Below are 23474 nucleotides of genomic sequence, written 5' to 3' on the forward strand. Positions count from 1 at the left end.
ATAGAAAAATACAAATCAGTTTTTTGAAATTTACTGAAACAGAAATTGATATATGTATCTAAGTTAAAAATATGAAACAGAAAGTGGTATGTGAATTATTTGTTTGAAAACCCACTTTTTAAAAATATGTGAAATTGGTTTGGAAAAATACATTAAAACATTTTCTTTGAAATGAGAAACTTTTATTCAAATAAAATGAATGATTTTATCTTCGAATTCAATTGTATTTTAAACACATTTCAAATTAGTTCTAATTTGGATAGGTTGAAGTGTTGAAGAAAAACATAAACTGCCACTTTATATATAAAGTGAGAGAGATTGGCCGCTCATACGTGTAAAGTGAGGGCATGTGAACTCATGTGGATAGGGCATGGTTGACCTCACGTGGTGGGCCCTCATCTGATCAAATGCGATGCCTTAAGTGAAGAAATGGTGGGATACAAGTGGAATACTAACATACTCCCTCCGTTTCAAAATATAAGTCCTTTTAGAGATTTCATTAAAAGACTACATACGAAGCAAAATGAATAAATATATATTTTAAAATATATCTAAGTACATCCGTTTATAGTTTATAGTGCAGTCTCTAAAAGGTCTTATATTTAAGAACGGAGGGAGTACAACTTTTGAGTTGGGACAAACCATCGTAACTCCGGGGACCGGTAAAAAACACTTTGCGGTCGCCAACCCTCATGTCTGCGAAGGAGGACACAACTATTGCTTGTGGTCATACATCGTTATGGAGGTTCTGTCGATGGACAGCCAGATGACGTCAACACCGTCATGCACCACCGTATGACCCATGCAAGTTACCCCTACTATTTATTAACTCTCAAACAAATATAAGTAAAGTAAAAGAGTTCAAATTATTTTTATAAAATATGCATGCCACCATGCTTAAAAAGATATAAGTGAAGTACTAGAGCAACTATTTAGCTTATAAGATATAAGTGAAGCACAAATAGTATTCTAACAAATCATGATAAATGTGTGTCTCTCTCAGGTTGGTGTGTCTAGCAAAAGATGATTGTGGCAAACTAAAAATAAAAAGAAAACTAAAGCAAAGGATGCTTTAAGAAAACTCATATCATGTGATGAATAAAAATGTAACTGCAAGTGGCATACCGATGGATTGAGACGAAAGAGGGGCTGCCTTCCGAGGCATCCTAAAGCTTAGACACTTTAGTCTTTCTAAATATTACCTCGGGGTGCCTTGGGCATACCCAACTTTAGGCTCCTTCCGCTCCTTATTCCATTGTCCATCGCTATAACACCAAAAACTTGAAAACTTCAATCACACAGAACTCAATAAAACTTCGAGAGATCTGTTAGTATAAGCAACATATAAAATACTTAGGTATTTTTGTAAAATGATTCTTATTTAATTATTGCATAATAGGTATTGTATTCTAACTTTTATATGGCTTATACCTCCATACAATCCATAGCAGGATCAAAATAAGCAAACTATGCAAGCAAAAACAGAACAGTGTGTAGTAATCTGTAATGAACCAATACTTCTGTAAATCCAAAACTTCTGAAACAGTATGACGACCAAGGACTTTTTTTACGGAAATACTGTGGAAAAAATTCAGCTTAAAAAGATGTTCTAGTAAAATTAGAGAAATTATGCACTCGACGTCAAAGTTTCTGTTTTTGCATCGTATCAATTATACTTATCATACAAGTCATCCCAAAGGTTTTACTTGGCACAAACACTAATTTAAACATAAAAACACAATAATTATAGAGGCAATAATCATGTCATCACACCAATAAAGAAATTTAAAAGTAAAAAATAAGATAACTATTGGGTTGGCTCCCGACAAGCGATGTTGTTTTATGCCCCTAGCTAGACATAATGCATATGATCAAGTGTTGTCATCCTTTCGAGAATGACCCATCATGCTATAATCATATCGCCTCCTTTCAATAGCAAGTTTTCTGATCGGTAAGCAAAAAGTAATTTAAAGGACTAAATAGCACAATACAAGGATCCGAGGGATCTACCTCGAAAGGAACATGAGCTTCTTTAGGTTTTTGATAAGTGATAGTTAGATCCTGATAGTATAAGTTCCGATAGAGCTATTTATTAATTTCATTTCAAGATCATATCCCAATCCAAGTTTTGGTATAGCAAATTGATCATTGTGTTCAGAAATCTTATCAACTAAGACATTAAGTGTAACCTTCTTTTTAAGATTCTCATCATAAGCAACATAGTATGTGGATCTTAATTTCCTTACTTCTTCCATCTCATAAAGAATACCCTCTATGGATGGACACTCACCGTTAACCCTATAATGAGAAAATATATATCTATCCTCTTGCATGATATTACTAAATTCTTGACCAAGAAATATAGTGGCTAGACGTTTGGTGAAAGCTTCATGGATATTAGAGAATTCTAGAAACAAGCATTGTATGAAAGGTTGTATGTCCACAGATTGTCTTCCCAGTTGTACTATAAGCAATGATATAGCATTCTCATAATTTGTAGTTCTAGCAACAATAGAACCTCCTATCAATGGTAATGATCCTGCACAAGTGAAAAAAATCTTGAATCACACTCTTTCCAATAATATTACCAATACCTATGCGGAGTTTCTTAGTTTGCATAATAGGTTCTACCTTAGGAGGATAATCTTCTGCAAGATTATCAAGTTTTTCATTAGAAACTTCATCAAAATTTCTTTTAGCGTTCTCATCACATGGTGAAGTTGGATAATCAAGGGATTCCGCACTAGAGGCGGAGGCATCACTAGTTTCAAATTCAAACATGATAACAACTTTCAAGCAAGTGTGACAAGCAAGACAAACAAAGGTAAATAATTTTTTTGAAGCAAGCAAGATATAACAGCAAATAAAAAGAAGAATAAGCGAATGATAATTTGTGTGAAGTTACTTGATAGTTGGTGTTTATATTTCCTGACAACTTTGCCAGAAATCCTTCCTGCTGATCTGCATTCGATTTTTCGTGAAAAGGAACGGGTAATCGCAGCATAATATGAATAAGTATTTCCCTCGATTAAGAAACCAAGGTTTATCTAACCAATAGGAATATCAATCATCAGCCGTCTTCAGCGGCTGGACACAAAAGAGCAAACAACTTGCACCCAACGCGGATAAGAGGGTTGTCAATCCCCTTGATCTCGTTATTTGCAAGCAAATGAGGTGTGTAGATAATTGTAGAAGGTGTGACTTGCAAAATAAAATAAAATTCAAATAATAACAGTGAGGAAATTATAAGTTTTTAAATATATAAGTGAATAGAACCGGGGGGGGGGGGGGGGGGTTAATAATGTTCTCTAGTGGCATCTCTCATGAAATCAACATATCATGGGCAGGGGCGGAGCTAGCTATTTGGCAAGGTCCGGCGGCTGCCATACCTAATATTTTCTGCAAATACACATTAGTATGCATACTAGTACATGTATAACTTTAAAACGGTAGGATTCAAGCATGTTAGGCTTGATTGTTGACCTAGTGTTGGACCTGATACACTGGTTTGTGCTTGCGATTTGGGGCTTGACTGGATGGATGAATTAAAACACAGATATACGATCGAACCGACCAACTGACAATCCAAGTTTAAAAATCCTAAAAACTCAAAACGCTCGTGAATCCATAATTTTGTATAGAGGTGAAAACAATTAGCGCATATCGTCCGTCTGCCAATGAGTTGGCTCAGTTGGGCAAGAGAGTGAGAGTGGGTATCAATGGATGTACGCAGAAGGGGTCGAAGAAGAAAAAATGAAGTGCATAATAAAATATAATTTAGAATTAAATTAACATCAATTTGAAGAAAAAAATTTGAGGTCAAATAAAATAAGACCCACTATTCTAATGATCTCCCGACACTGAAGCTAATCTATTAGTTTTATGTTATACTTGCTAAACATAAAATAACATATATTAATATTTAGTAAGTTTTTCCATAGTTATATACATGTATTATACTATAATTTTTACCTTCGTAAAACTTGCCACACCTTAAAATTGTTCCTGCCTTCACCACTGATCATGGGTAAATAAATTACTGTTGGGCAACATCTCGACGACAGGAAGGACTGGTTACTTGCTTTGTGAGTATCGGCATCCTTGTCTTGCAGTGGTAGAGCTAAATAGAAACTGCTAGGGGTCCAAGGCTAAAACATGAAAATCTTCATAGCTTCGTTCAAAGTTGGGGGGGGGGGGGGCACTGCCCGTAGCTCCACCACAGGTCCCTCCTACCTATCTTCCAGCACGATGGAGCACGCACTGCTGCTGATCACAGGCACTATGGTTGCTTTATAACATTACGAAAAAGGGATCCTCTGTTTTTGTATTACAAAGCAACTATCCGAAACATCCATTGATAGGTGCTGGGATGAAAACAACACAGCCACGCAAAAAGAAATGACAAAGAAAATACAAAAAAACAAATGTCGACACCGGCGGATCAACAAAAACGCAAAGGACTCACGACCGCTGCGCCCACCAAGGCTCTCCCACCAAGCTCCAGGACTCCAAAGCGCAGGTACCCATCAACACCTCGAAGAAGGATTGCAACGATGACGACGCTGCTGCCAAGGGTGTCTCCCGGTACCCGATGAGGCGCGAGGAAGGGTAGCCCCTGACGCCCTCCAGGAAGGTTCGGCGACACCCAAAGATGTCACTGCGTCGGTGTCAGCCGAGCCAGCAGGGGTTTCCTTCGATCCCAACACGCACCTCGGGCGCTCCGAAGCCTGCCACCAAACTAACCTTCACCCTGCACCAACACGATCTTGAGCCCCCCGCACCGTCTCACCACAGCACTGTAAGGAGAGACCTCCACTACGACGAAAAGGAGCCAGGACTAAGAGCAGCAACATCGTCGACACGCGGGAGGGCTCAACCTTCACCGTCATCGACGGTAGCCGACCGGACGCAAAAGCAGGAGCATACCAGGCCCTTCCGGGACCTCACCCGTAAAGCTCCCGCCATCGCACTGCAACAGGCACGCCATCGACGAGACCACCCCCCGTCCAAGCGGCTCCTCCTCACCACGACGCAGCAATGCCGGGCGCCGGCCCGCTAGGACCCAGATGGGCCCCTCAGGGCCCAGATCTGGGCCGGAGGCGCGTCGCCGGCCACCCCGCACCACCACGCCGCCCTGCCGTCACCTCACCCGCCGCCGGCCACCACCGCCGGGTCGCCGGACCGCAGCCAGGCCGAGCTGCACCGTCGTCGCGCCCTGCCCTGTGAAGGAGGGCGCGCGGGGAGAGGAGAGCCCGCCGCCGCCGACACCACCCGGGCCAGAGCCGGGGCGCCCGCCGCCGGCGACGGGTGAGGGAGGAGGGAGGAGGGGCCGACAAAGAGAGGAGGACTGGCTGCCCCGGCCTCCTCCCGGGGAGGCGGCGCTAGGGCGGGAACTGGAGAGGGGGAGGAGGGAAGGGGGGCGAGGGCGGCCGGCGGCGGCGGCAGGGTGGTGAGGGCGGGAGGAACCTAGCGGGGCGGGGTGGAGCGCTCGCCTCAAGTCCAACACTAGCAAGCAAGGACTTGATGTCTTCGGTTGCTTTATAAGTAACAATACTAAACCGGGAAGGCTTTGATTTTTCTCAAATTTTTGATTTTTTTTTTACTGCTACATGAGATTTACCGCCGAAGACCGCCGAAATATCTCGACCTGGGCCAGCGCTCATCGCTATTTTTTCCCCACCGCTCAAAGCAACGCTTCGAGAAGGCCCCCGCCCGTCTCCTGTCCGCCTCTCTCCCATCTCTCTCAGACTCTCCCTCTCTCTTTGGCCATGGCACGAGCGATCACAGCACGGCGGCGACGTGACAACAACAGCGTCAGGCAGCAGGACAAGCGGTGCACCAGCATGATGTTGTCTCCCTCCCTTGACTCCCCTGCAGCATCCCTCTTCCTCCACCACGACCTGTAGCCGGGATTGCGACCCTGCTGCGCTCCGACCTCACCACGTTTCCGCCGCTTCCGTTGTGCCGTTGTCGATGGCGCGGGCTCCCTTGGGTGTTCCTGTGCCTTCACCATCAATTTCTTGCCGTGGCCACACCACACGGTGGGGACTGGCGGATGCTGACGGCGTGCGACCCACGACGGCCGTGCAGCTTGAGCCTCCATCAGCACATGAACTCCTCCCCCTCCTCTGTAGATGACCAAATCAGTTCTTCTTTCTTCTCTAACTTTTCTCACAGTTTAGAATTGGGGATCAGAGTTACATGCATCAACTATTGATTTCATGCAGAAGATGCAGAGACACAAAAATTAGCCTGTGCCGATGTGGCCAATAACTGTGATCAGAAATAAATTTCCAACATAAAAGAGTGGCTTTAACGGGATCGACGTCGATTTTCTAAAATTTCAGGTGAACCAAGAGATTATTGCGGAAGAGATATCTTCTTGATGGGTGTCCGCGCCTTTCAGTTCACGAGCTCGCAATGCAATTTGGGATTGGTCAATCTTCCTTTATTGGTCCAGGAGTTGCTGATGTGTCAAGTAGGTGTCAAATATAAGGATGAATCGAGGAATCATCGTGGTTGGTTTCTTCTTTTGGACCATTTTTGGGCTTCGCGAAGGATTACCATTCCTCCATGATTGTTTAGAGAATCTTTAACGAAGTTGCAACTATTGAACTACCAAAAAGAGAAAGCGGGTTGCTTCAGCAGAAACTGAAGTCACGAGAATAGCGACTTCGTTGAAACCGGTAAGTTCATCCGTGTTCCTTGGAATTATCTGTATTGTATTAACCGTCGCAAAAATGTTTTAGTATCATGAGCCATTCACTGTTGTCTACCTACAATGTACAATTAAGTGTCGCTTCCTATGTGTACTTTCGCTGTCTATAATCCTTTCATACTCCCATAGTATATCTGATTCAGGTATCACAAAGTACTTGATATTGCCTCATAATATTGGTTTATCACGATCTCCCATAGAAAATAAAAGAATATTTTTCAGTTCGCTGATGCATCTCATACGGCTTGGATTTTGTGTAGCAAATGCAAGCTTGGAATTCATTAAAGTAAGAACATGAGAGCTATTATTAATTTTTGTAAGTTAGCATAGAACAATATTGAAAACGAATCTGTTATCCTTGATATGTTCTCTCTTTGGGGTATAATATGGGTAGCGTCACATGCTGTAATTATTGCTTCAGACATACTGATATCTCTGGTTTTTCACCTTCTAGAAATTATTGCACTGGAAGCTCTAGAATAGGATATGAAGGAGGCCTTCGCAATGGTATGAACAGATGTTGTTACAGTTTGTTTATCTATATCTGGAGTGAACCGTCCTTCAGACTAGGAATGGATACAACTCTTTGTATACACTTCGTAAAATGCATTCCTCCGAAAGAAATTGCTAAATAATTTGTCCATCGCAACCACTTTATTTTAGCTCAAAGACATCCTAATATTTTTATAATATTGGCTTAACCTATTCTGATGTACATATGTGATGCTATAGAAGAGTTCCTGATGTTTTGACTTCTTTTTTTGCAAATGCCATTATGAATTAATAATAGCTAACCACGATAAAAAAATGAGATGTAACCCACTGACTATACATTTGTATCAGTTTATCGCTAGGCAAATACTACATTTCTCAGGCTTCTTATGTCATCAAGCCCTTTTGTTACCCCGCTATCTGTTCCCTCGCGATGTCAAATGTCACATCAAAAATGATGTTGCGGCAGTCTTAACCATTGATTAGTACAATGAGAAAGCCACTTGGCTATGTATAGATTGCCAGCACACATAGCATTGCTTATGGGGTCACAGAAATGAAAAGTAGAAAGGGCAGTTGCTGGTGGCCCAGTTTATGTAACATTGCACGTTCGCTTATTGTGAAATATACGACAAGGGTGGTATATAATGTCATCTGTATGCATTTGGATCGAAATCTGAACTTAGGTTCTGCGAAAACTTCTAAAGGAATTCAGAAACTCCGACTTCACTTTGCTTATTAGTTGATGAACAAAGTTGAAAATAGAGGTTAACGGCTTAAGATCATTGCTTTTAGAACTAAAGAGATAAAATGACAATTTATTGCATGGCAAGTTTTGTTAGCATTCAATTATTATGAAATTCGGTGGTTCACCTTGTGACAAGATAAGTGAAGAAACAAGTAGGTGTCCTGCCTACTTAATTAATCTTTTACCGTCTACATAACAACGCTTTAATTTCTTTATCATTCTGCATGCGCGGGTTGAGAACACGAATGCGCATAACATTACAACTCCTACCTCCAGTATTATTCCCATCATCGACCAGCCATGAAAAAATGGTACACAACACAATTAAAAAAATAAAGCTTTCTATTTTCTCAGTTCAAATAATAGAACGAAACACACACAGAACAAGCTAACGAGACGGTCTCCATAAAACAAAGAAAAGGAACACACACATAACAAACTATTTCACACCAAAATGGACAAACATTGCAGCCATCGGACATAGTGCACACATCTACAACACCCTTCCTTTTCATACAAAGCATAGCAAAGGAAGCAAAAACCACAACTACAATCAACTTGACCAAACTGTCATCCAGTCCCACTCTTCATTACGTGCCTTTAACAGGATCAACATGAAAATTTGAACGGGCATTACAGCGGGCGCGGCGTGCGCCGCGCTTTTCGGCGCTAGTATAATATAAAGGCGGGAAGGGAAAACCCTTTATCGTGATCACAACCGTGAGGAGCAGCAACAGCGCCGTTATGCATTGTGAGGGCAAGAGGGAGCGGTGACTCGCCATGTTGCTGTTGTCTCCCTTTGTATACGATGAGCGAGCGAGCCAGGCAGTTCAAAGATTACACATTGTACAAGTCAGATTCAGATACATGTGGGCCGGAGCCCGGAGTTACAATTTGTTTTTCCTATTCTGCATAACTGGCATTCGACTACCTAAAATATTAAAGCAAGTTTCAGTTGAGGACAATTTTTAAGAATATGACAAATATCAGTGAATGAAGTTTACGTGTTTAACTAATGAATCGATTTCTCGAGACATTACTGCATGTCTGCATCATGTCTGGCAACAAAACCAAGCTGAATGTAAAAACAAAAAATTAATATTGTCTTGGACAGACATGAGAATCATATTCTATCAGAAGACATGATGGTACTGTCATCTTTGCTGCATACACATATATTTTCCATTTTAATGAAGCTTTGGAAGCCGAAATTCATACGAGGATGCAAGGGATAGCTTTGGTCATAGAACATTCTGAGCTTCCGATCATTGTTCAGTCTGATTCGTCTTTGGCATTATCTATCATAGTTGGAGGGTCTCTAAACCGCTCTGCCTAAGGTCATCTGGTCATGGAGATTAGAGCCTTAGAGCATCTCAAACAGTCTGTATGTTTAAGTGTCCACGTCAGCAGCCAATAGCACATCATCAGGGACGGAGCTGGGCCCCGGGCACCCAGGGCCTAGGCCCGGGGCGTGTAAAATTTAACAGGCTATAGTTATATAGATCTTTTTGCAAGCTCGGGGCTCAGCCTGCGTGTGAGCGACGGCCTCGCTAGCATTTCGTCTTTTTTTTACCAACAGCGACGCCCATCGTGCGCTAGGATCGTGGGTTAGTATTTCCTCGGGCGTGCGTGCAAACTGCTAAGGTAGCCCATCAAGGCTTCGGGCTTTCTTTTATTCACCCGGCCGCCCTCTTGTGCATCGTTAGCCCTCGTGGCGCAGCTTCTCTGCCGGCTGCTTCAGTGCCGCCTGCCGCACCTTGTAAATGTATTTGAAGCTGTCTTTGCTTCCCTCCTAATAACGCTCTCCATCTATACCATATTCTACATGTATTAGTGTATAAACTGCTCCGAACTGAAATTTAATTGAAATGATGTGTGTGTATTTATCCAGTCATATAACTAGGGTATTGTTGAACTCAAATTGATGTAATTGCCAATTTCATTTCATATTGCAGAAAAAGAAGATAAAGAGATTTTTTTTCACCGGTGTCCGCAACGGGGGTGTCTACACCTGGAGGAATCAAGCGGCTGAGTAATCATTTGTTGAATTATAGAATGGTTCCAATATTGAGCGAGATGTATTCGCAAGTATTGATGATGATGATATTGTATATCGCTTTCAATCATATAGGATTCGTGAAGGGCTTTTACCTCTTGGAAGTAGTAAGTTTTTCGATCTGTATCAATGATAATTGTTTCACTTGATGTGTATGCGCCTTCTTTTATGAAATTTTGCTTTTGATGTCCTGAAGGTGTTGGCTCTTCTTCCACCGTTGATGAGGTTATGCGAGGCACTGATGAAGCAAACTATTGATTTGGTACTCTCTTTTCTATTATGTACTGTTCTTTATAGTTTTTGTCATGTTTTTATCTACTTTGTTGTATCGTTAAGCATTAAGTTTAGATTATAATTTTTTGTGCAATTGAGCCATATATTGTATGGAGTATCTTTTGAGGTAGTTAAAAGCCTTATGGACGTTAAGTTTTTCCCTTGCGGAGAATTTGTTTTTTGGCCCGGGGCTTGCTCCAATCCTGACTCCGCCACTGCACATCATACAAGCTCTTCAGTAGAGTGTATGTTAATCATATGTAAAATAATTAAACGGGTCCACTAAATGTTGAAGAAATGACCATGCTTGCCTCGGAGCTTGTGCCTGAAGAGTTGCTTCAAGTTCATACGATTTCATTCTTTTTTTTTTATTATGTGCCATGTCATCCAAATCGTCTATGTGCCAATTTTACCAGAGCTCTTTTAGGGAGATTGGCGAGTTACGAGTTGTAATTTCAATAACTCCACCTCTGATTTTTTTTCTGACCGTCAGATCTAGAAAATAAGTTAATGATTTATTTTTTGGTTAAAAGGGTATAATGGTAAACTTATTGCAAGCAGTTCCACCTTCCACGTGAGAGATAGGATAGCCATCCCTTCACGCACACAACATCGCATAGCCGCCGCCGCCCTTTGCGCCGTTCCGATCAAGAGATCCGGTGACGTCCCCGATCTAGGCATATTATTGTAAATAAAAATGATGGAACTCGATAAATACCGTAAATTAATCTGATGATATGAAAGATAAATAAAAATTCCAAAGGAACCTTCATCTGAAAATTGTGGAAACACCTCAAAGTTGAAAGCATATTATTGTAAACATGGTCTCACATCTCAAAATTGTGGAAACACCTCTAAGTTTAGCATCGAGTGGTAATCCAAGTCTTCAAGAAGTTTCCTGTGTTCCTGGTTTATAATCTGAAGAAGAAAACGATTATTAGGGTTGGCAGATTTTTCAAGTAGCAAAAATGACAGATTAAATAACTGAACCTATGAAAGTCAATGGAGTTGGTATTTTTCTTAAGAAAAGTAAGAATAAAAAACTTAAAACCCCGACATTCTTATTACAACGGAGAAAGGGACAGGATCAGCTACATCTACCAAAAGAGCTAAAAACAAGTTCCTCAACAGAGAAAAAGAACATGCATGCCATGACAGATACTTGCACAGCAAGTGCAATATGCATCACTGTCAGGCTTCTTAAACATGTATTTACAGTTTCTCTTGCACTTGAAAGAAACTCCCTTGCATATTTAATTCAGAACACAATTACATGACCATAAACAAATTACATGCTGTAATTGACTCTGTTGTCGTGCGATGAAACCTTCATACTTGATATCAATCTCCATGCAGTCTTTTTCAATTGGAGATAAATGCTCATTTCCATATGCGTGCTTGTCGAGAAGTTTATATTGTACATGTGGCTTTTTCAGTATGGCTTCAAGTGTAGACGACTCCTTTACAGGTTGGTTTGATACTGCAGTAACTTCGGCAGCAAATTCAACTCCTACAAACAGAATACTTGATTATAGAACCAGAAACCATGCTTGTAAATACACGAAGAGAACAGATCTTAACAATAATATGATATTTCTGAACTTCGCATAAAATATGTGGCAATGCAGCTTCGAAAGTATATAAAGCTTACCTGACACTCTTGTATGCTTCAATCGTTCCTTTTCTTCTTTAATCCGGGCTTGTTTTGACTTATAAAGCTCCCAGCGTCTATCATCTATTAAACCAATCTCTCTCCCAAAAGGGATCAATCGACTATCAGCATTATCGGATCGAAATAGTAGACAGTGCTCTGAACGACTGAATGTACACAAGGCGAACTCAGAATGGACTTCTTTTTCAAAAATAGACTAACAATATACATGTGGAGATCGACCAGACTGATAGTTTGACTAAATTGTTTTGTTCAGTCAGTATAGGTTGTGAAATCAATGATGTGCATCCTAAGCAACTCATGAAACACTCTCAGAACAAAACGCCCCTGCAGAGCACAATGAAACCTTAATTTAGTTTCAGATCGATTTGTGACTAAACAAACAATACTGGATTTAGATTTGCAGTTCTCCATCTGTAGTGTGTGCGTGTGGGATGCAAGCAGTTCTGATAAAAGAAATACGGGGTTCAGATTGGGATCCCAGAGTGTATCTAACTGGACCCCTTGCTGCCAGTCAAAGATTTGTATCTATGAGCCATTGAGCCACGCCTGTTGAAAACTGAAAACTCAAACGAAAAATGGCGAACACTCTCAGATTGATCAAAGAAAGGACCATAAATAAATCAATCAAAGCCAACAGCTCGAGATGGCAACGGTCCGGGGGACGCTTGGTTAAGGTCGAGCTCGCGGATACCGTATAGAGAACAAATCAAGCTCTCAACGTGGTTCAGATTCAGAAAGTTCATATTGTTCACCCGCGTGCTACGGACAACACAAAAGGGGCATGGATACATGTGATGTAAGGGGTGTTGGCTGGCTTTACCTCGTCGTCGCTGCCGGCAGGGAGCCTACTTCGCGGCGGCCATGGGGGAAGAGGGGTGATTTTGGCGGGCGGGGAGGCGTTGTCGCCGCACTGGGGCGAGAGGGATGGGGTGGGGTGGGATGGGGTGGAGTGGGGGTGGGCTTGGCCGGAGACGGGACGAGTCCTACCCCTCGCCGGCGGTGGAGTCGTCTGCCTACCGGGGGCCTTGCCTCCGTCTCCGCGAGTCTCCGGTCCAGTCACTGCCAGGGGTACGACTGCGCTGAGGCTCCACCATGTGGAATAAGAGGAGGCGGGAGAGGAGGCGACGGTCGGCGACGTCGCGGAGAGGAGGCGGCGGTCGCCGGCGTCGAGGAGAGGAGGCGGCGTTCGCCGGCGTCGCGGGAGAGATAGGGTCGGTCCAAAATGGGGAATTTTTCTGTTGTGAGGAGATTAGATCAGCAGAAAAGTTGTCACGGGGAATTTTACAGAGTATACCAAATGACGGATTTGCCCTCCCATACACTAATTGGTCCCACCTAAAACTTGTAATGGTCCCACCATTACACGTAATTTCCCGTAATTTCAATTTCGTAATTCCTATCTTTCCACCGTTAGATTAGGATGGATGGACGGCTCCTAAAATCGTCAATCATCGTAACAGTTATAATTTTACCAACGATGATCATATGATTATTGAAGATGCCCTTAATGGTCACACGAGAGTTTATTCCTCAAAAGTTGCATCAGGATCAGGATAGAGTAGGAGATCTATTGGCAAAGTACAATTGTATTAAATGTAGCACCGCTCTTTGACAACATAGAGGGGCCTCCTGTATTGAGGACATTTTGCCTCTTGATTGTAATTTTATAATAATGAACTAAAACTCCCATTTCTCCTAAAAAAATTGTCCTAAAAAACATCTCAAACACAAATCGAGTAGCACTATCTTCTGTATGTAATATAGGGGTTGTTTCTTTATAGGAACTTTTTGTTGTATGGACTAAAAAAAGTCCCTTTTAGTCTCATGTGAAAGAAATAGGAGGGACTTTTAGGGACTAAAAGGGGTATTTGGGACTAAAGGAAGAAGTCCCTATGGGAGGGTCTTTTTAGAACTTTTTTGACACTTTTTCACCAGTGCCCCCACTTTTAGCATGTCATTTAATAATTTCTAGTACATTACTCGGGATAACATAGTCTTTTTGCATGTCATTTAATGACCTCTAGTTCATGTTTAGTCCCTGAAAAAAAACCGATAGAGACTAGCAACTTTTTAGTTGGGACTAAAAAAAATCCTAGGGGTTTTTAAAGAAACAGGACCATGATTGAACAATGGTTGCGCATTTATTAGGTTTCTGAACCAAATTGCCATCACATTGACAGCAAATCCCCCATTTGCCGATAAGAGGAACACACGTCCCTATTGCTCACATAGATCACCTCCATCAGCGAGGCCGCTGCCGCTATGTTGCACCATTGCCGTCACTTGTCTCGTCTAGGTCCTACGTCAGATGACCTTTATGCAGTCAGAGGCGGAGGTAGAACTGGAAGAGGGAGAAATTGGCGGTGACCGAACAGGCTCAACGGTTGAAAGTCATGTACATGGATGACCAAGACAAGCTAGGACAGAGTCGTGTGGCAGCCAAGCGTTTGTAGGCGTCAGATGGCGGCGGCGGCCATGCTGCAGCAATCCGTAGGGGGTTTGCACAGCTGTCAATTGCGAACGGTCCGCACCGTATTGTTATTTTTCTTTCTTGGTTATAATCTAAGCCACAATATTCTTTTTTCCCTTCTCCACCACCCTCACCCCCTCCTATATATGTGGTACTTTTATACTTCCTCCGTTCCTAAATATAAGTCTTTTAAGAGTTTCTACTAAAAAACTACATACGGATGTATATAGACATACATTAGAGTGTAGATTCAATCATTTTGCTCCGTATGTAGTCCCCTAGTGGAATATCTAAAAAGACTTATATTTAGGAACGGATGGAGTATATTTTAATGCCGTCATCTAAATATCTAAATAACTTTTTAAGTTTTTTTTTCAAAAAAAATAAAGATTACTTCCGACCTTTGCATCAATCGATGCATTCAACCATCATTATTATTATTCAACAATCTGACAACCTGAATACTCCTTCCATCTTGGTTTATAGGACGTGCATGTAGTTCTAGATCATTGATTTGACTAGCTAAATATGAGTTATATGTCATCAAAAGTATATCATTGGATTTATAAGCGAATGTAGCTTCTAAACATATATTTTTTATCAAAAATAATACATATTTAGCTAGATAGATTGTCAATCTAGAATGACGTGCATACCTTATAAATCAAGACGGTTGATCTAGGGTTTTCCTCGTGGCATCCCGAGTGTGGCACTGTAACATGCAACAACGATGCCTCAAGAAGGGAACGACGTCACATACGCCTTCATCATCGGTCATGACCGCAACCAGCGCAATTTTTTACCGGAAGTCATGAGCTTGTCATTTTATCATTGGCATGTTGTTTTGCTGGATTTGTGGTGGGTAATTGTATCTATTCCAATGTATGCAAATAATCAATTGAAAATGTGTATAGACTCTATGCGGGCACAAAAAAGATTCTAGTAATTGCTAATAAACATCAAAATCGCATAGTATCTACCGTTCTTCGCACACACCATTTCACTATGTAGTATGCTCGCCACAATGTTGCAGCCTTGCAGGGTGTCAATTTTTATATACATAAGTACTCCTAGTTGTTTGAAAAGTACAAATCATCTTAACTACATTTACAAAATTAAGCATAAAGATTAATTAATTCACTAGGAACATAAATCTTATGGATATGAATATAGCTAAACTAGGTTTGGGGCTTTAATTGGAGAGCCTTTAATTTGTTCATGTGGTGCACTCTATTGGTTCGTGGAGTAGATTTATTTCTGTATAGATTTGCTTTTCTTATAGAACTTGACTAGACTATGTGCCGTAACGATCTATACTTTATAGCGGAAGACTTAGCGACTAATGGCGTAGTTACTACTCCCTTCGTTCTTAAATATAAGTCTTTTCTAGAGGTTCTACTAGGAGACTACATACAGATATATATAGACATACTTTAGAGTGTAGATTCACTCATTTTGCTTCATATGTAGTCTCCTATTAAAATCCTTTAAAAGATTTATATTTAGAAACCAAGGGAGTAGTTTTTTGTTAGTATGTGTTTACTAGTATACATGAACCCTCATAGCACATGTTACTCGAAGTTTACGAGATGGTTTGGAGGCTTGGAGTGTGTGGTCGAAAAATACTCTCGAGCGGGTGAGGCAAAAGGGGAAGCATGATACCTCGCTAGGTATACTCATGGCGGAGAGGAGGCACAACACCAGACATTCACTACCTCATCCCTTTCCTCTCGCACCTCTGACGAACCTTCCAACGTGAGGTATAGCCCAAAATGGTTTTGAGGACGAGCGAGAAAATGGGCACGTCCTTCAGATCTGTACATGGTGCGTATGATTGCAAGCAAGTAGTTACGGAGATTGAAGAAATCCCTGAGGTGCTCATTTGATGATTACCGGAGAGAGACAAGAGCTCAAGCAGCTAACTTTGATGTTTCTAAATTTTTCCGTGAAAGTCGGAGCTCAAATTATGAAGCTCACAGTATTGCCAAGTTTACATTATCTTTAACTCAGGGTAGACATGTCTGGCTGCTACAGCCGCATAATTTGAACAATGTTTCTAAAAAAATTGATTTCTGAGTAGTAAAGCTTAACATATATTTTCTTTATACTTAAATAATTATAGTTGAGGAGAGCTAGTAGATGATCTACCACGTGAACCTCGAGCATAGGATCGATTTGACCAACTAGGCATATGGGTAGGGGCGAAGCTTAATTGAGGCCAAATTGGGCCATGGTCCACCCAGGTTTTTTGCACATTTTATTTTGCCTATGCTTTTGTGAGCCTAGTCCAATCCATCGGCAAACCCTATTTAGCGCCACATGCGCCGGTTAAAGGCAAAATGTGCTAACCGACGCCTACAGCGCTTCGCAATGGACTGGCCCATCTAGAAATTGTTCATGAACTTTTTTAGCCCGTGAACTGTTTTAGCCCATGAACTTTTTTTGAAATCGGTGAACTTCTTTAAAAATTGTTGAACTTTTTTTTGAAATCAGTGAACTTTTTTGAAAATTCATGAACATAATTTAAAATTCATGAACTTTTTACAAAATCAGTGAACTATTTTTAAAAAATTGATGAAGTTTTTTCAAAATTGATGATATTTTTTCGAATTCTATGAACTTTTCAAATATTCATGAACATATTTGCAAATACCTGTGAACTTTGTTTCATAATCATTGATTTTTTTTCTCAAATCTAAACTTTTTAAAAATTATGGGAACTTTTTTCCATTTTTTAATAACCAATGAATTTAATATGGGCCGGCCCACTAAGAGGCGCGCTGCAGGTGCCCGTTCCCGTAGTGGCGCCTAAAGCGCCACATAAGAGGTCCCCAATCCATCACCTACAGTCCATTAAGCGTCACATTCCCTTTAGAGGATCAATCAAGCCCACCACAAGATAGCTCGGTCCATGAATGAGCAGTACCGGCAGCCGCACAAAATAAAAAACAAGGAGCAACCCCTGGTACTCTAATTTTCCAAAATCAGCGTCGTAGCGAGTTCAGCATTGCCGACTGGTGAATAGGCACAGCGGCATATATAATTTTCCTTACCCTGGAAATATCTTATTGGGGGATGCCATGCTTAAAATCTCTTATCTTTCGTGTCAACTAAAGTTGTCACGAAAACACGTTGAGGATTCCATGCTTAAAATCCGAATGTTCTTGATTTACCAGGGTCCAAGATTTCATAGGTTGTTACTTATAGCAATCGAATAGTTTGAAATACAATCAGTTAGCAAACACAAGTTGTACCGTTAACTAACTAATGCCTACCAAAACTGGTAGTATGGCTGAGGATTATAATTATAATTTATTCGTTTTCTCCTTTAGCTGGTCCGCCCAGCTTTTTCTTAGATGCTCCGCCACTGCATAGGGGCATGTTTAGGATATTCATCTTTGATTGACAAACTTTGTCATAACCGTAGGTCTGGCTGATGCTTATGGATAACACTTTTTGTTCTACACTCATAGTTATGTACTATGACACACTTTCTTGACAACATGTCCTACTCAATGTGGCACAAAATTTAACCATATTGACGCTTGTGGCGGTCAATTTTATCGCCTCACGTTTTTTTTATTTGTTAGGACTATATATAGTGAGAAAAGTATGGTATTATCTAGCTATGAACCAAATAGTACCTTAACTTGTACTAAAATATGTTGCATATCCATTCTTTCGAGAAGGGGCCTAGTCGGAATCAGTCCCACTCGCGTGCACCCGAACAATGCTTTACGTTTTAAATGAACTACCAATTTAGATATGCATAAATTGCGTGTACGGAAGATAAGTAATAGCATCATCAACCTGATATATACAAGGAGGCGACGGTCGTGCTTTGCGCCGAAAGAAATACGAGGGCGAAAGTGGGGGAGGCCGGCTAGGATACTTTGGCTATTAGTTTGCATGACGCGGCCCTCCCACATTTTTTAACATGGCCTAAGCTTAGTCACTTGGTTCTAATGCTATTTCATAATAGGTCTATGTTTTAAATTTCAAAAGTTAACTTGTCACCTATTTGACGAAATTAATACAAAAAGTGTATATCAAAATTGACCAATTATTAGCATAAGCATAAGCATAGCCGATGGTTGGATGGAAACAAGTTGGCCCCTTGACTGGAAATCATAGTATGGATAGGGGGTAGGCTATCACCGACCACAACTGGGTGGTGGTTGTGTGGGTGGGGGGGGGGGGGGGGGGGGTTGCCGGAATCATCATGGCAAGGAGTTGCCCACGTAGGATCTTAATGTACAGGCGCACATATATTTGCTTTGTTTTTTTTAGCATGGCACACATATCTTTGCTTGTTTTGGCCGATTCAGGTGAGGTTGTTGTTCTTCACCGCTTCTTCTCTAGCGATGTGTTTTTTTACATGATAATATGTGTCTTAATTATGCAATAAAGATCAAGCTACAAGGCACACAAACATCAATCTTATATAGTACTTCCTCTCTTCTAAAATAAGTGACGTAAATTTTATACTAAGTTGATACAAGTTTTGTACTAAAGCAGTGACATTTATTTTAAGACGGAGGGAGTACTAAAAAGATAAGATAAGATCTCCGTCATACGAGCGCGTGTCCCTCTTCTTCAACATCATTGAAGAATCGTTGGAGGCCCAAGAGAAAAATCTCCGTCACGTGCGGTGCTTCGGGACGTCTCCACGTTTTCTTGTTGTCATCTGGCCGGCCACCACGTGACACAACCCTCACTCTGCATCGGTCGGACTTGTTAAAGCATCTCTAGTAGAACCCTCAAACCCTTAAAAATAACCGTTTTTTTTACAGTTTTCGTCGGCAAAACGACGTAGACTAGAACCCTTAAACCCTTAAACCCGTAAAAAAAATTAAAGGTCCAACCCGCAAACCCCTTCCCAGCCTGTAGAAGTGAGGGTTGGGAGGGAAACCCCCCCCCCCAACCCGCACTCCACTTCCCACATCACGCGGGAGCGAAAACCGCCCCGCCTCCCAGCTCCTCCCGCGTCCTCCCGCCGCCATGGAGCCCCCGGCCGCCGCCGCGCCCCCGCTCGCCGCCGCGCCCGCCCCCGCCCCCGCCCCAGCCATCGTGACCGACGTGGTGGCGGCGACCCACGTCGGGGCCAAGCGGCGGCGGGCGGGCCTCGCACCGCCTCCTCCCGCCCGGCCGCTGCCGCGCCCGCCCCGGCCACCGCGGCTGCCCCGGCCACCGTCCAGCCCGCCCCCGCGAAGAAGAGCCAGCCGAAGGTCTCCTCGCGTGGGCCGCGAGGTGCTTCCTCGAAGGCCGCCGACGCATCCCCGAAGCGGAAGAAGCCCGCGGCCCCGGCCGTCGCCGTCGCCGAACCTCCTCCCGCCACGCACGAGGTGTTCGAGGAAATGGCAACCCCAACCTCGTTCATGGACCTCCTTCAAGACGCGGAGGTGGACCTCGGGGCTCCGCCTCTAGAACCCTTTGGTGAGGAGGTTGAGGAAGATGAGGAGGATGAAGGGGATGACGAGGAGGAGGTGGCCGAGATGGGGGAGGAGGCATTCACCGCCGCTTCCCGCCCACACGCGCGGTCGACAAACTACACCGAAGCGGAAGATATCCTCTTGGTTCGTGCTTGGGCATCTGTGGGGATGGATGCAACCACCGGCACCGATCAAACCGGTAAAAGGTATTGGCACAGGATCGAGGACAACTATTGTAGGATCAAGCCGAAGAATTGTGGGTTCATCTCTCGCAGTTACCGGTCGCTTCAAGGCCGGTGGGATTTGATGAAGCCCGCTTGTGCTCGTTGGAGTGCAGCCATGGACCAAGTGAGGGATGCACCACCTAGTGGAACCGTGGAGAGTGACTATGTGAGTACATATCTCTTCACTATTTTGATTATGTGTGTGTACTATGTGGGTTCTTATGTGATTATGTGTGGTTGATAGGAGACAATTGCCGGCATGAGGTACAAGGAGATGGCCGCTTCCAAGGGCAAGCCATTCCCATTTAAGCATGCTTGGGCAATTCTTCAAACCTTTGACAAGTGGAAGTTGAGGGATCAAGAGGCCGCACCCAAGAAGTCGGCAATGCTTAGGATGGATGATAGTGAAGATGAGGAAAAGGAGAGGAACTTGGGCAAGCCCGAGGGAGGATGAAGATGGAAGGAGAGGCATCAAGCCTAAGGGAGAAGATGGAGCAAATGATGAAGGCAAGAGAGGAATTGACAAGGAAGACATTGGAGACGAAGATTCTTATCACCGAGAAGAAGAAAGAGGTCAAGCTTGCACAAATTGAAGCAAAACGTGAAGAAGCAAAGCGCAAGGCCGACTTGGAGGAGAGGATGATCAAGGTGAAAGAGGCAAAGGTATGGAAAGAACTCATGGTGGAAGAGAAGGAGCACATGATGATGTCCAAGAAGGACATGGATGAAGAACAAATGCAATGGTGGAAGGACTACAAGGAGGACATCGCAGAGAGGAACAGGATATTCCGTGGTGCGTCCTCTACTCTTCGAGGTGACACTCCGATGAGTGGTGGTGGCGATGGCGGTGTGGATGACTCCAATGGAGGTGCTTGATGGACGTGCAAGTGGTCTAGGAAAATGGCGCCAAGTGCAACTTTTTGGTGATGGTGCCCATGAGAGGGGGAAGATGATGATTGTGTGATGTAAAAACTATTAAACCATGCATCAATGATCTTTATTCCGTGTTTGTTTGAAGGTTTATTATGTTTGTCTTGTGAAAATTATGCAATGCCAAATGACAGTTTTAAGGGTTGGGGTTGGGGTAAAGACTAGAACCCTCAAACCCAACCCTTCTTTGCCCCTGTTTTTCAAACCTTAAAAGTGTCAAAAATGGGCAATTCTCAACCCTTAAAACTGATTTTACATTTAAGGGTTTGAGGGTTCTACTAGAGATGCTCTTAGATTTATGTCATTATGTGCCTCAAGATTGGATTGGACCGGTGTATCATGCCATGACGAATTAGACAACTCAATTTCAAATACCAATTTGAAAAAGAAAGCTGATTCATAAATTTGAAAAAAGTTTGAATGAATCAGAGGACGGTAAAATTTACTGTTTTGACCTTTTTCGAAAAGTTAAGCCGGATTTGTCCCCGGATGAGAAAAAAATTGAATCTGACCCTTTTGCTACCGCCAGACCTCTCGACGGTACGGTATAACAATCTACCGCCGAGGTCCCTGACGGTAGGAAAATGGCTACCGCCAGAGAGGCTGGCGGTAGCACATGCATGGGACCCTACCGCCAAGGCGTCCGGCGATAGGCACTTGTGCGCACTGTGTCCGCAACTTTCAGATCTTTCTACGATAGGCGTGCAACCTGACACGGCCTCGGTGATAGGTTGTTATATCCTACCGTCAAAGTCCATGACGATAACAAAGGAGTTAGATTCAAAAAAATCTCAACCGAATCAAATTCGATTTAACTTTTTGGAAAAAGTCAAAACAGTGGATTTTACCACGGGCCGTGGATGGATGTCACGAGGTGAGCTAGACGAAAGCGAACGACAGTCGCCAATAGCTGGCGAGGCGGGGCCCACGCCACGTCGAGCACCAGCCCACCCCGCGTCCCCAATAAATGCACCAGCCTACCAAACCAGACGGCCAACAAAATCTTTCCCATCCCCCTGCCAATCAGCTCCGCCGCTCCGTACATCCATCCATCCATCCATCCATCCCCATGGGCGCGGCGGCGGCGGAGGGGGAGAAGCGGACGCTGGTGTTCACGTACGGGACGCTGAAGCGGGGCTTCTCCAACCACGGGCTGCTGCAGGACCTGACGCGGGCCGGTGACGCGGCCTTCGTGGCCGCCGCGGCCACCGCGGAGCCCCTCCCGCTCGTCTGCGGGCCATACCGCGTCCCCTTCCTCCTCAACCTGCCCGGCGAGCACGGCTGCCAGCGCGTCAAGGGGGAGCTCTACTCCGTCACCGCCAGGGGCCTCGCCCGGCTCGACGAGCTCGAGGGCGTCTCGCGGGCGCACTACGAGCGTCTCCCCGTCTCCGTCGTCGTCGTCGTCGATGGGGAACGGGAGGCCGCCGCGACGGAGGGCGCGGTGGCCTACTACGCGCACCGCGGGTACGCGGCGGAGATGTGGGCGCGGAGCGGGCGGCGGGGCCACGCCGAGTACTCGCCGGCGGTGGCGGCCGGGTACGTCCGCCGCGTCGACCGGCCCCAGCACCTCACCTTCCTCGACCAGATCCGCGTCTTCGTCTCATCCAAGTCCTAGGCGGCGGCATCGGCAGAGAGACTCCACCTACACCTACAGGAAAAATGGATCTTGGATCTTGCCTCTCTCGCAATTTCGCCGCCGACGAGACGAGGACCGTACGGTCGGGTTGCTCGTTCGTCTGATTCAGATTTGGTGTGGTGTCGTGTGTCGCTTTGCTTGTGCGCTTATCTATCATCCCCTTGTCTCAACTGAAAGATGCGTGTCGTGCCAGTGCCAGTGCCAGTGCCAGATTGATGATAGATGGGTACACTTATCAGGGCCCCAATAATAATTGTTGTTGGCATGTGCATCCACCTCATTTCTTCTTCATATACTCCTACATGGTCTGAGTGATAACCTGACTTGTCTGCTTCACCTTTTCTTCAATTACTTATGTGTCATGTATTTCTATAAATTTGCTTGGATACCAAACATGCGTTTACTCGACGATTATGGGATTTCAGTAGGCGTTGCCTGAGTGTGTGATCCGGGTACGTATGCGTGATTGTGAAACGCTAGAGCTGCTATACGCGTTGCTTAAGCGTGTGATCTATGAATGTGTGTTACTAGAATGATTGAGCGACAAAGAAACTTAGTTCCAGGCGTTGCGTGACTGTAAGATGTACAGCAGACTTACACATCAATATATGCCTTTTTAAGCGAGAAATTGAATCTTTTGTCCCGCTTTACTTGTCAATTTGATAATTAGCCTCGCCTCGCCTCCAGGACGGAGCTCATTGGGCTGAGCCCGCGCGTATGCACAGGAATACGGGTGAAAAACTACGCTAGGAGTACCTATATTAATTAAAAACGCATAAGAGCATGCCCAATGGGTAGCCCCAAAGGTGATGCTTCATAG

General features: G+C 43.7%; 1 protein-coding gene across 1 annotated transcript; it reads left to right on the forward strand.

Annotated features, from left to right (window-relative positions):
* The first annotated feature begins 21999 nt into the window (after window positions 1-21999).
* On the forward strand, window positions 22000-22972 carry LOC123399615 (putative gamma-glutamylcyclotransferase At3g02910). The gene has a single exon (XM_045094016.1). It carries the CDS (start codon window positions 22088-22090, stop codon window positions 22631-22633), a length of 546 nt encoding a protein of 181 aa, XP_044949951.1. The 5' UTR covers window positions 22000-22087; the 3' UTR covers window positions 22634-22972.
* Window positions 22973-23474: the final 502 nt, after the last annotated feature.

Source organism: Hordeum vulgare, chromosome 5H (assembly GCF_904849725.1).
Source record: "Hordeum vulgare subsp. vulgare chromosome 5H, MorexV3_pseudomolecules_assembly, whole genome shotgun sequence".
Lineage (NCBI taxonomy): Eukaryota > Viridiplantae > Streptophyta > Magnoliopsida > Poales > Poaceae > Hordeum > Hordeum vulgare.

Bases quoted from the DNA above. Each gene is read 5' to 3' on its own strand.
- LOC123399615 (XM_045094016.1), top strand. From the start codon at position 22,088: ATGGGCGCGGCGGCGGCGGAGGGGGAGAAGCGGACGCTGGTGTTCACG.